Here is a 13,874-nt window from a genome sequence, read left to right on the forward strand (position 1 = left end):
CAGCTGCTGTCGTCCGCTGCCTGCGCTGCCCTCACAGCACTACCTCGAGAGGATCCCAGGCGGCCTGGCCTCGGCCGGCAGGCAGAGATGGCCGCCCCGCCCCGCCGCGGGGCGGGCCGGGCTCGGGTCCGGCCTCAGGCCCCAGGCGAGGCTGGGGGCCCGCCCCTGGCGAGGGCACCCGAGGCTTGTCCGCCGCCGGCCCCTCAGCCCGGAGGAGCGCGGCCGCCTCCCCTCTCCCCTCCCTGCTATAAGAGTGGTGGCTGCGGCGGGCCGGGATCGCTGGCTGCGCTGCTGGAACAGGTAGGGCCGGCGGGGTGTGTGTCTGGGGGGGTGTTTTATGCTTACTCTTTTCTCTCTCAGATGCGTGTGTTTAAACGATACTGTCCCACGCACGGCAGCGGTGCCGCCGCCGCGGGAGGTGCGCCTGAACGGGCGGGCCCGCCGGCGGACGGGCCTTTCCCGGACAGACCCCGGCCCGGCGCCCGCCCGCCCCAACGGGTTTATTTTTTTCCTTTCTGTCGTGGCTTGCCCCCCCGCCCTTTTATTTATTTTTTTCTAAATTCGCCGGCCGGTGTGGCGGCAGGGCTGTGCGCCGAACCCGCGGGGGGCCCGGCGGGGCGCCCGGCCGGCCACAGGCGCCCTCCCGCCTCCGGGCCGGGCCGGGCCGCGCTCCCCGCAGGCTTTGGCGGGGGGGAAACGCACGCTGTTGGACCTGTGAGAGTCGTTAACTAGCACGAAGCGGTCGGTCGGTGCAAGCAGCACAAATAAACTCCGTTGCTCTGTCCTCTGTCCAGGTAAAACCCCCCTAGTCTGAAAACGTGGCTCTGAACGGCCGCAGACACAAATACCGATTTTCAGCGTCAGACCCGGGGGTTGATTATACGCGCTTGCTCTCGACGGGTATACGTAAAAGCGGAATGCTTTTCCCCACAGGCATGTCATCCATTAAGATCGAATGCATTGCCAGCGAGGGCTACAGGATTGGGGAGTCGCCCGTCTGGGACGAGAAGGAAAGCGCGCTCCTCTGCGTGGACATCACGGGTAGAAAGGTGTGCCGCTGGAACTCGGTCAGCAACCAAGTACAGACCATCTCTGTGGGTAAGGAATGGCTCAAAAAACCCTCTTCTGAACACAAGAGTTTTGCGTTCTGACTTGGTACTGCATCCCTGCCAAACATGGGCAGGACTCCTGTAGGTGATGCTGGATGATGTTCATTTTCTGGTGCAAGGAGGCCTCTCCCTAAAACCTGGCTTTGCGAGGCCAAAGAGGACACTGAGGCTTGTGCTGCATGCAGAAACTAAATGCAGTGACTGGCCGGACGTGGTTGTGAGGACTTTTCTTATGATTTTGTGCTATTGGATTATGTTTGATCTACTTCTCTTTCCTGTAAGTTGTTCACAACCTGCTCTCTTCTGTCCTCTCTTTGTCCCAGAGGTAAGGGTCACCAAGACTCCTTCTCTGGTGTTGATGTCTGTGGGAGTTTTGTTACTGATTTGAGTGAGCAATGCCCATAACGTTTTCTTTATTGGAACAAAATTTCCCACAATGATTTAAGAAGATTATTTTTTTTTTTAAGGTAACAGTGTCGCCAGCTAGAGTCTCAATAGTTTAAGTATTTATTCCACAAAGGAGGAGATGTGCTAGCTCTCATAAAGAGTTGCAGATCTACTTCTGGATGTGATAATGTAAATATTTGTCTGTCTGAAGATAGCTCCTTATTAGTTTAAGTACTTGGACTTATTACTTTCTCGTGTTCAGTAACGCTTGGTGAAAATTGCTTGCTCTTGCCCACCCATAAGCTGTTCACATTATTCACAATAAATTGATCTGGGCTTGTCTGCCCCTCAAATTACTGTATTTGCCAGTTTTAAGAGGAGACAAGGCCTGATACTAATTTTGGAAACATTGCTTCCCAAGCTTACTTCCTCTTACCTTAGCTGAAGGAGCGTGCTTCTCCCTGCCTCCTCCCCCAACTCGGACCTACTCTCAAAGGTGTAATCTTTTACATGTGGCCTCTCTGGGGATGTAGAAAGCATAGTAGCTGAAGTAGCTACTGTTTTTTTTTTTTTTACTTCCGTTTCCTGTGTTTAGTAATAAATTAGTTGTAATTAATAGCTGTGCCTTTAGGAATACAATGATTAAAAGGCTAAAACCCTAAACAGCCAAAGAGTGCTATGTGATTAAAATAGCAGGTTGATGTCCAAAGTGGAAATTGAGAGAGAAATTAGTCATTACTGAAGCTTATAGACAATTACAACAACCCCACACTTAGCAACAACTTCAAATGCTCTTTTCAACTCCACAGGGAAAGCACTGCTACATACATAACCGTGCCTGGAGGGGGGAGACCTTCTGGTCAGTTTTCTGTTCGGTATAAAATGGTGTTGCAAATAAATCGGTTCCTGTGGATGCTGCTTAACAAAGCCCTCTGTGGCTGTGGACTGAGCCAGGTGCAAGGGCTAATACAGCCTGCACTGCATTTGTGCAGTGAACAGTAGGGTGGCTGTGTTTGTTTCTTTAGCCTGATACGCCCCTTTCCCCTGGGTGCTTTGTCAGGAAGGTATGGGGCTGTTCTTGTGGCTGTAGGGGCACCTGGGGGGCCGACACCTTCAGGGACAGGCAGGCAGGGGTATACTGGCTCTGTGCTTGGGGGCTGCTCCCCCCAGGGTGGGAGGGAGGCCCTGGGGGCTGCCCGGGTGGAAGGGCTCCTGTGGTTCGTGGCCCCAGGTATTTTGCTGTGAGAGTGGAGAGTTGTGTTCCCACGCTCTGCTGGCAAAGCCCCTGGTGCTGGTGCAGGCAGAAAAGCGCTTTTATTGGCGTGGTTACTGTCAACTGGAAGAGCAGCAAAATGACTTCCTTTGGCAGGTGCCACACACAGCTGAGGGGACTCTTTCGACATCTCTCTACTAGCGTGGGAAGGAAAAGTGGCACCCACTGGCCCAGCGTGTACAAGCCCAGACCACCAGTAGCCTCAGCAGTGTGGTCACACACATCTCTAGGTGAAGGAGTTGCTCAAGTTGAGCTTGCAATCAGCGGTGCATGTCAGGTGTTGGTGACAAACAGCATTTGGATTTCTAGCATGGTGGTACCGCTGGTGGGGCTGCAAAGGGAAGGGGTGCCCCAAGCCAAGTGCAAGCAGCCGGAAGGGAGCAGCTCCTCTTGGCAGCAGTAGTGGCTGGTGGCAATTATAAGTGTTCGTGAAACTATTACCTAATTATACTTCTGCAAAGCTATAAGTACAAGAAATGTTTTATTTTTAAATTAGAAAGTTGGCAATTAGTCCCATGCATGTTCTTAAGTCTTGTCCGTTAAATACTATCGCAGATTTTATTGCCCTGTTTAAAGCTATTATTCCTTATATTGTGCCTGGCTTTTACAGAAATGCTATCCTCACAGTCATTTCTCTGGTTTTTTTTCCAAATTCCTTTGTAATAACCTGCAATTGAGGTTTTACAGTATAATAGCTTAAATGAGTGTAAACTAACCATAGAGCATTTACTAATTTTCTGCTTTGCTTTAACTCTTGGAAAACTCTGCCACTCCTTGGTGTGGTTTTGATTCTGCTGGAGGCATGTCTGAACTGCACGGCAGAGTATGGTGCAGTGGGGTGGCTCTACTGCCCAGCATGAACCGTTTCACTGCAGAGTTACTCTCTGGCTCCAGGAGTTACGACTGAACAGCTATGCAGGGCTGATTTACCCAGGAGCTGGGTTAAACAAACACAGTTGCTCCAGAGCTGTTGTGGCAATCATTTTTTCCCCTGAGGAGGGGGGGAACCCACGCAGTAACCTGCCATAAAAAAGTATACGTGCCTGTATCTGTCCCCCTTTTTATGTTTTTTTAAAGCATCTAGCAGAACCAGGTGCTGGTAATGATTATCACTCCTCAAGTTCCCTGAGTTTATAGGTCCCAAAGTGGTGGTTCTCTTCATAGCCACTTTCTGTATGCACTGAGTATGCCCTCTTCATGTGAAAGGATCTATTTCTATTTATTTAAACATCAGTTTTGTTGGTGGAAAAGTAGGTTGTTTCTCTTGCCTGTGGTCTCACTGAGTTTGGTGTGACTGCTTGCTTGTCTAAGGTGGGCAGAAAAGAAATGTCTCTCCATAGCATATACCTCTTTTCCATTTCACCCTGTTTCTAGATGCTCCCGTGAGCTCTGTGGCTCTCCGGAAATCTGGGGATTATGTCATCACCCTCGGAACCAGGTTCGCAGCTTTGAAATGGAAAGAGCAGCTGGTAACCACCATTACTCACGTGGACAAGGATAAACCTAACAACCGATTCAATGATGGGAAAGTGGATCCTGCAGGGAGGTATTTCGCAGGTATGCTGCAAGCAGGTCCTTCCTTCTGCTGCTCTGTTAGGTTTTGGTGATGACATGCAGTGATCAGTTGTAGATGCAGCAAGTGTTCGTTCATAGTTAAATGGTGGGCATTTTTTCTGTTGTGGTTGTCTTCAGGCAGAATTTAATGCCATTTACAAATCTGTTTGTATCACCTGGACACCATCTTATCCTGACTGTTTTTTTAAAAAGAGGCCCACTATTCAGAGCCTGCCTAGTTAAAGACGCTGGCCTTGTCTCCTCCCTGTTGGCACGCTTGTTTTGAATACTGGCAGAGTGCTGATAGAAAATACTTTTCCAGTGAGAAATTTATGATATTGTGGGTTTTGTTCTTCGTAAATCAGAATTTATAGATGGTATTTCGAAAAACTATGTGACTGTCTAGCCAGGAGAAGAGAAGGCTCAGGGGAATGTTACCCGTGTGTATAAGTACCTGAGGGAGCGGGCATAAAGAAGAGGGAGCCAGGCTCTGCTCAGTGGTGCCCAGTAAGAGGACCAGAGGCAATGGGCACAAACTCAAATTCAGGAAATTCTGTTTAAATGTAAGAAAACTCTTTTACTGAGGATGATCAAACAGTGGAACAGGTTGTCCAGAGAGGCTGTGGAGTGTCTCTCTCTGTGGAGATCTTCAAGACACAACACTGCCGTGAGCAACCTGTGGTGGCTGATCCTGCTTTGAGCAGGGCGTGGGCCTGGATGATCTCCAGAAGTGCCCTCCAGCCTCAGCCATCCTGTGATCCTGTCCTCCTGGTTTTTAAAACGCCATTCTGTGCGTCTGCCCTGTGGTTGGGTCCCTAGGCTTACCTTAACTTGCTTTTACTCAGCCTCTCAAGAGCCAGTCTCAGATGCCAACTTCGAGCCACGAAGATGAGATTTGTTTTTGAAGAGGCTTTAGTAAGACTCGTTCTGAGGGAGAAGGAAATTTTTTTTTCCGGTCTCTCTGCTATACAAGACATTAAGATTTGTGGGAAGTTAAATGCTGACCACACCTTTCTTAATGTTTGAATGACTGAACAAAATGCTTTGCAGAAATCATGCTGCGCACCATTTTTGCCACAGTTCAGCAAAAAATAAACATCCGCTGTGTTTTCTCATCTTAGGCTAAAAGCAAGCACTTTTGAAGTCTACCTTTCTCTTTTGCATTTAACTTGGTTTCTTCCCCAAATTTCTGAAGCCCCTGCACTGCTCCCTTCTACGTTGGCAGTGTGATCATCATCCTAGTGAGGGGCTGCAACCAAACTTGGAGGAGAGCCCATTCACTCTGAACCTGCTTCCTCCCCTTTGGCTCTGCACAGGTACGATGGCTGAGGAGATTCGACCGGCTGTGCTGGAAAGACACCAGGGCTCTCTGTATACGCTATTCTCCGACCTCTCAGTAGTGAAGCACTTTGATCAGGTGGACATTTCTAATGGGCTGGACTGGTCGCTGGATCACAAAACCTTCTTTTACATCGACAGCTTGTCCTACTCAGTGGATGCCTTTGATTATGATGTCCAAACTGGAAAAATTGGTATGAATTGTTGTATTCTAAAATAATCGTTTGTGCCTAAAGATTGTGATGTTTGTTTCCATTCTGGTTATTATGCAGAGATGATCAGAGCTTTGGGAACGCTTCTTCAGAAACCTCTTTAGAACAAAACAACAGAAGCCATATTAACGTTCATCTGCGCCTGCGTAGGCTCCTAGCTCAAACTAGTCAGAGGCTTTATATTATAAAGTATTTAAATTGCATGCCAGAGTTTGTGCAGTAATCTGGACTACTGTTCTAAACACAATGCGTATCTGATCTTCCTGTGTAAAAAGGGCTAAGTGTTTCTTGTATGGCTAGATTTCTGTGGCTGCGTGTTTCTTACTCCTGACAGCATAGGCAAAACAACAGAAAGCTTGTAGGCTTGTGCAAAACCTTTGCTAGCTTCGCTAGATTTTTTTTCACCCTGTTTTGTTTTTTAAAACACAAGCTCTTAAATGAAGATTCTGCAGACAGAGCTAAGCAACAACTGGAAAGCAGTAACTCAAAACGTCTTCCTTCATTTATTTAAAACAAAACAAAACAACCCCTTAAGGGCTTCTACAAGCTTGGGCAAAAGAAAAATTCCAGTGACTTGGACTAATAATTTGCATTTGAGTACATGCACTGCAGTATTTTGCCTTAAAAGAGCCCAGTCAATTTGATACTTAGTTTTAAAACTGCGAATTTAAAGTCATTTTAGGTGTAGCGTCTTGTCCCAATGTCTCTCTGCTATGGCTTTCACTTGAATTTTTCTTTAGGAAAAAGGGTGGTTCTCCTCTCTCTCTCACCCGTGCTTGCTCGCTCTCTTTCTGTGGGCAGTCTGACAATCCCCAGGAGCACAAAGGAAACTCATTTAAAAAATTGCTATATATGAGAAACATTGAAGTTGTCAGAGCATAAAATAAACAATGTTGGAAAGTTGGTTTTCATTTTCTTTAATAACAGTGGATGAAAGTTCAGATAGAGTTGTTTGGTTTTAGGTTGACAGTATTCCTTTGAAGTTGATGCTTTTCCTAACTCTGTGTTTATATAAACTCTCAGTTTATATATTTGATGGTCAGTTTTGTGTTGGAACAGTGATTATCGGCACGTTCCAGCAATCTGTTTGAAAAGTCTCCAGTTCTCTGACTGGAAGCGACCCATACTTGAAATGAGCTGAACTGCTTTTAGGAGAAGTAATTAATTTTATGAATATATATATATGGCATTAATTTATTGAGTTATTCATTTAATCTTGTAAGTAGGGAGCATGAGTGGTGTACTAGAAAAGAACACCAGAAAAAAGGATTATACTTTCGGTGGATAGAAACCGATCTACAGGCTTTCATGCTGAGAAATAACTGTCTCAGGAAACAAACAGGGCAGCAGACACGATCTATTTCTTTCACACCAAAGAACTGAGGACTTCAGTACAGCTTTCGAAAATAATAGTATGGATAACTCTGCTGGGCTGTGACTGATAAAAATTTTAACAACTGTCTCACTTAGTTTTGTTGTGGTTTTTCTACCCTGCAGGCAACCGTAGGAGTATATACAAACTGGAAAAAGAGGAAAGCATTCCTGATGGGATGTGCATTGATACAGAAGGCAAACTCTGGGTAGCTTGTTACGATGGTGGGAGAGTGATTCGTCTTGACCCTGAGACGGGTAAGTCCTTGCAAAGGGTGGACTGGAATTCTGTGTTTAAAAAAAGGAAAGAAGAAACAAAAGCAAAGAATGAGCAGGGTTTTTTTTTCCCCACTCACAGAAACAGTATATCCACTCTTTTTAAAAACATTACTTTTTTTTCTTTTTTTTTTTTTTTTAAAGCAATTATATGTCCCCACTCTCAAAAGTTAGCTTTGTAAATAAGTCTCCTCTGTTCCCAGCCTCTGTTGTTTGGAAACAGTAAAGTTGCTGAGGGGATTACCGTGATACTTGCGAATTGTTTGAGTTAGCATCCTCTTGCATCCTCCAAGCTTAAGATCAGTGTTTATCTTATTGATAAATGAAGTGGAAGAAAATGAATAAGCCATGAAATGGCAAAGATGACTTAAGCCATTTTTTTGTTTTGTTTCTTCAGCGTTGTGTATTATTTTGGGCAGCCTACTGAGATTAATACAAGTCCCACACGACATTGATGCCAGCAAGATTTTTTTTTATTGTTGAAAATTATTTATATGATAAATTTTGCAATTGAAATAATAAAAAATATTTAATGAATGTCACAGCATTTTATCATTCCCACAGTAACATCTTGGGTGTGCCCATTGTCTGTGTCTGTTGTGTTGCTACTCTCATTTGGACCTTGGTGGTCTGCCAGGCATGGTTTAGTCTGGGCAAAAAACGCTTGTGAAGCACTTCGGGGAGACTGAACCACACTGTCTGCAGGGGCCAGTGGGTGAGAATGGGAGCAGGATTTTGACGGAACCCAGACAGCACAGGCTTGCACAATGCAGCATAGGAGCAACTGCACTGGGTTGCATCTGGGGTGTCTTGAACCCAGGTCCAGCCCTAACAGAAGTCTTGGGGTTTTGTGGGGCTGCAGATTCAGGGATGCCAGAGTCCCTTGACACATGCCTCCTCTCCAGTGCACAGTAGACCCTGGCACATAGGTGCACCAGGGGGGTCAGGTTGCAGCCTCTCTTCTGACTTCGCTGGAACCTCTTACTTGAGGCTTAGGCTGGGATTTTCCCCCTCACCTTTTGATTTGTACCCATCCAAGGTCTTGACAACCTGCAGGACTTCCTCCTATCCTGCAGAGTCTGCACCCCAATCCGAGGAGGAGGAAGCTCCAGCTGGGAGATCCCAGCAAGTCTGGGACCTGTTTCTGGTCCCACATTCTCCCCCTTTGGTGGGCTGAGCACTCCTTGGCAACCTCCACCAGCCCTTTGAATACCCTCCTGGAGCAGTGGACTACCATTTTTCCTCTCTGGTTCACTGTTTCTACCTTTTTCCTCTCTGGCCTTCACCTTCTTCCCTTTTTCACTTGTTTTCCCTTTCCTCCTCCCTTTTGGTGGTATTTTCTTAAGGGAAAGCTAATGGGAATAGTGTCCATTAGCAGATGCATAGGGAGACTGTAAGAATAGGGAAAGCAGAGTACATATCCCTAACGTATTCCCAGCTGTGCTCAGCTCGGGGTGTTTCAGAGCTGGATGTGGTTTTGATGTATCGGTAACTGCCAGTGGATTTTCAAGTTTCTGTGAACTTGTTCTGTCTCCCATTGCCCATGTAAAATTCCCAGCACCTGCAGTGAACAGTTGCAGGAAGTTTCACAGGTTAAGTGTCCATGTCAAAAAGAGCCACCTTCTTTATGAATATCTCATGCTTATCTGCCCTCTCTGTGCTAGCATTTTAAAGTAATATCTAAAATCTGCAATTTGCTAAATTCTGAGTGAGTTGTAACTATTTAAGGAGATGACCCAAGCAGGTTTGAGAACTCCATGAAAGCCTCTCTTTTAATGCACAATAGCTATTAAGTGTGGCTTGAATGACTGTCAGCCAGTTGCAGATACATCCACCGATAAATAGCTGATCTAAAGCACGTGAGGGATTTTCAGGTTTCACTGATAGCAAAGCTTGGACTGTGTTTTTAGGGGAATGGATGAGGGAACTTGTTTGTTTGGCATCTTTTCTAAGTGAAGGTTGTGAGGTTCAGGATGAAGTGGCTTTTCAGGTCTAGGCTTCTTTAGCCTAGGTACCTGCTTCCTTTAGATTCAGGATGTGCTACAGGGAAAGGCTGTGATGACTGATCCCACTGGGTTTGCAAAGGGCTCAAGGAATGTCTAACTTGTACGTTGCCAAGTCTTGTCTTACCCGCCGGTCACTTAGTGACCTGCTAGTTTTATGCAATCATGTCTTTTAATTAGGAATTAAATATTTTCCAGTTCTTCCTAATGAATGTATCTTATATCCTTTGATTGTACAGAGTCTAAAAGATTTGCTAAGTTTATCTCTTCTACAGATCCAAGCATAAATGAATACTTCAGGTGGATTTCAGAGCATCCAGGTGCAGATTTTCTTGCGTCTCCAGGAAGACACTTCTCATCTTAGAGCTTTGTAAAGAATTTCTTCTGGTCCATTATCTGCTGCTTCTACTCTGCAAATACAGTCGGGGTCTCTTCCCCCGTCTCTGGGGCTCGTGCCTCTTCTACAGGCTTCTCCCTTTGAATGCCCTCCGCACTCATTTTCTCCGAGACTTGGTATCAGCTAATTTCTAGGGTGGCCTCTGGAGCATTTTATAAGCCGCCATGTAATCCTTCCACTGCCAGCTGACTGGATAACCACAAAGTGCTGCTAGAGCCAGTTGGCAGGAGCATTGTCTTAGGACTCATATTGTTCCTTGTCACTTCCAGGCAACAGACAGGACTTCTCTCCCAATTGCCTAGATATTTTAAAAAAATCTGCTCTTCTCAGGAAGTAACAGGTTACCAGACATGCAAATAATTTCTGACAATCTAAATGCCATTAGTCTGATTCTTATTTTTTTTTTTAACTTTGATTTTGATTTTTACTTTGGCCATTGTGGCCATTATATAGCATCAGGAATCCCAGAGTGCTGAAACTTCTGTGGCTATTGCATACAAGAGGCTCTTTCACCACTGCTCACTTGCTGTTTTCTTTTATTTATTTTGGGATTAAAAGGCAGTTTAAAAGTATCCAGCCCTCATGTCAGTGAAATGCAGTGAAAGGCAGTTTTCAGTGAAACAAAGGCAATTCCCTCTCAGTCCTGTATTCTGGATGTACTGGTTACATCCATACTAGCAAGTAAAATGGATCAGCAAATGTCCTTTAGTCCTGCACCGTATGGCATATCGTAGTTTATTTTGCACAGCCAGGCTGTCTTCCCACACCAAAACAGAGCCCAAACTGTCTTTGGGGAGCAGCATACCCAACTAGGTGGGACAAAATTGTGCCAGGACTGCACCAATGGCTTAATAACGTGTGCCTGCTTGTGCCTGTGCCTATGCCCTGGTTAGTGTTGTGGTACAGGTGGAGCCGCTTGGTCTGTGCTTTTCTCAGTTCATTGCAGTGCTGCAAGGGACCAAGGCACAGCTTGTTGGATGAGGGAAAAGGTTTTAGAGCACAGAAAAAGGAAGACTTGCTTTGTTAAGTGCCTCCTGGGAAATGGTGCCCCACTCTGAAGTTGACCAAAAACAACTCACAAGTGTTAAGTGGGCCAAACGTTCCACTTTTTCTTTCTCCTTGTAGGGTTCCCAACGTCAAAGTTAACTCTCCTGCTATTTCAACACATTGCTAAACAGTTAGTTACTGTAAGGGGACCAAGCCCTTTACACACGCAAATGAGGGGCCAGGGAAGTTACATGCTTTGTAAGGAGTTTGGGTCTGGAGCACAAGTCTTATGAGGAGCGGCTGAGGGAACTGGGGTTGTTCAGTCTGGAGAAGAGGAGGCTGAGGGGAGACCTCATCGCTCTCTGCAGTTACCTGAAAGGGGGTTGCAGAGAGGTGGGTGTTGGCCTCTTCTCCCAAGTGACGAGTGACAGGACAAGAGGAAATGGCCTCAAGTTGTGCCCAGGGAGGTTCAGGCTGGATATTACGAAAAATTTCTTTACTGAGAGAGTGGTGAGACACTGGAATAAGCTGCCCAGGGAAGTGGTGGAGTCACCCTCACGGGAGGTGTTCAAGGAAGGTGTGGACGAGGCATTGTGGGACATGGCTTAATGGGCATGGTGGTGTGGTGTTTTTTTTTTTTTTTTGGTTGATGGTTGGACTTGATGATCTTACAGGTCTTTTCCAACCTTAGTGATTCTGTGATTCTGTGAGATTAATGTGCTTTTAGCTTATTTCTAGAAAGAGAAATTCAATTGTAGGTAAATAAAATTGACATGATGGGTATAAGCACTTACTGCCCAGAATTAGGAGGGATTTTAGAAAAACCTGCTGTAAGGTGTCTCGACAGCCTTTTGGGTTAAGGCTGAAGGCAATCTGTTTATTACTGTCATTAGGACAGTAGCTGTTTGTTGATATAATAAATGCGTAATATTATTTATGGTAGTGCTAGTTTCTTCTAAACTTCAGATGTGTCCCATCATCACTATTTTATGCAGGCTTGATTTGAAAGGCTATTGAAATTTCAGGAACAACTTCTAGGAATTAATCTTCCTTAACTGCAGGCAGTAGAGGTGTCGCACAAGGTACGCCTCGGTAGAGCTGCACGAGGTCTGCTCGCTCCAGGCTTCCTTTGTAGTTAAAAGTAGAAAAGTCAGCAGGTCTAGGGCATGATTCATGTGACCTATTTTAGGGAGGAATTATAGCCCATTTCCATTGACTGCATGGGCAGTTTAGATGATGAGCTCAGATACAGATGTCTGTGTTGTGGATGTTAGCATTTAATTAGAGGACAGGCTGGGACTGGGGGTGGGTGGGATTTGTTTGTGATAACTGAGACTGAAACTTGTCAAATGATGCATTGTCAACAACATGGTTTACAGAAGTCTGGTTTCTTGCTGTCATGGTGCTCATCAGTATGCTGAAACTCAGCATGAGACCTCCCCCTGCCCTGGTACCCGCTTTTGTGGAACACCTGGCTCCACACCAGTTATTTGGAATAATTTGTTTAAATTTCTTGTCATAAGTAGACGAACGGGAAACGGCATGCATGTTTTTCTCCAGGAAAAAGACTCCAGTCGGTGAAACTTCCTGTTGACAAGACAACTTCCTGCTGTTTTGGAGGAAAGGATTATTCAGAAATGTATGTGACTTCTGCCAGTGACGGGATGGATAAAGAGTGGCTTTCACGGCAACCGCAGGCTGGCGGGGTTTTCAAGGTCAATGATACTTTCTCCTGTTGTTTTAGACAGCCATTTTTTCCCTCCTGCTTTTTTCAGGTAGCAAACCAGTTGGAGTGTCGGGAAGCAGGAAGAGGGTGGTTGTTAGAACATCAGTCATATATGTTAAGCTATTGTTTGCATTTTTGGTTCCTGTTGCAGGACAAGAAAGTTCAATGTAGTTAGATATTTGAAAATACTTTCGGGTTTAAGATTTGTAACAATGCTGATACTGCAAATTTTCTATGCCATCACTTCTTTCTACTTCTCCTCCTCCCAACACAGTTCAAGTTTTCTATTTATTATGGAAAGAATGTGCAAATACTTCTGTGTCTTAATCAATGGCAGATAAAAGCATCTGCTTTTATTTACTTTCTAGTTAGTTATAAATAAATTGTCTCTTTAAAAATTGGGATTTGTTTTAAGCCCTGCTCTTCCATGTGTGCATACTGAAGGTCACATTATGAACTGCAGAATTAAGGCTTAGTAGTATCTGAGAAGAGGCTTTTGGGGAATGGACTCTGGCCTGCGATTACTGAGCTTTAGAGAAAGAGCACAGGTTGAAGTTCCTGGCTGTGATGAGCTGCTGTATGCAAAATATAGTAGGCTGTCAAGTTGGAGGACACAGTCCCTTTCTAAATTAAAGCATGTCTGGTTGTGAAAGAAAAGCAAGTGTCTGATAGTGGTGAATTATTGCACTAATCTTTTTTCTTTCTCTCTTTTAATAGATAACAGGGCTAGGGGTGAAAGGAGTCCCACCGTATCCATTTGCAGGTTAAATGTACACTCTTCAGAATGGATTAGCGAGGACTGACGTAAGCAAGACAAGTTGGAAGGTCTTATTCTGGTGTTCAGCATCTTTTGCCTTGAAACCGTAACACAATTATAATATCTCATCAGGAAAGGATGAAAAACTACTGAAATACATGGAATATTTTAAAACTGATCTTTTTTTTTCCCCTCTTACTTTAAATATCTGATGGTGCTTTTTCTCTTGTGCTAAAAAGATTCTCACCCTAATAAACTACTGAATATTGTAACTTTTTTATGATTAAATAATGTTTTCATATATTTTCTTTTTATTGTTTGTTCTCCCGTCTCATAGCGCATAGCAACTTGCGCTATATTCGTTTATTGATTAAATTACTTGGACTGTCTCTTTTACATATTTTCAAAGTTCCTCATATCCGTTTGTGGTCTTACTGCTGCTTTAACTGGAACTTCATTTGTCCCATGATGTTCTCAACAACTG

General features: G+C 44.9%; 1 protein-coding gene across 1 annotated transcript; it reads left to right on the forward strand.

The window, feature by feature from the left end:
• Nucleotides 1-202: 202 nt before the first annotated feature.
• LOC104261212 (regucalcin) lies at nucleotides 203-13,666 on the forward strand. Its single transcript, XM_059818735.1, has 7 exons — nucleotides 203-300; nucleotides 934-1,098; nucleotides 4,144-4,326; nucleotides 5,640-5,855; nucleotides 7,371-7,502; nucleotides 12,468-12,622; nucleotides 13,351-13,666. Exons 2-7 carry the CDS (start codon nucleotides 936-938, stop codon nucleotides 13,399-13,401), a joined length of 900 nt encoding a protein of 299 aa, XP_059674718.1. The 5' UTR covers nucleotides 203-300; nucleotides 934-935; the 3' UTR covers nucleotides 13,402-13,666.
• The last annotated feature ends 208 nt before the right edge of the window (nucleotides 13,667-13,874 follow it).

Source organism: Gavia stellata, chromosome 1 (genome assembly GCF_030936135.1).
Source record: "Gavia stellata isolate bGavSte3 chromosome 1, bGavSte3.hap2, whole genome shotgun sequence".
Classification (NCBI taxonomy): domain Eukaryota; kingdom Metazoa; phylum Chordata; class Aves; order Gaviiformes; family Gaviidae; genus Gavia; species Gavia stellata.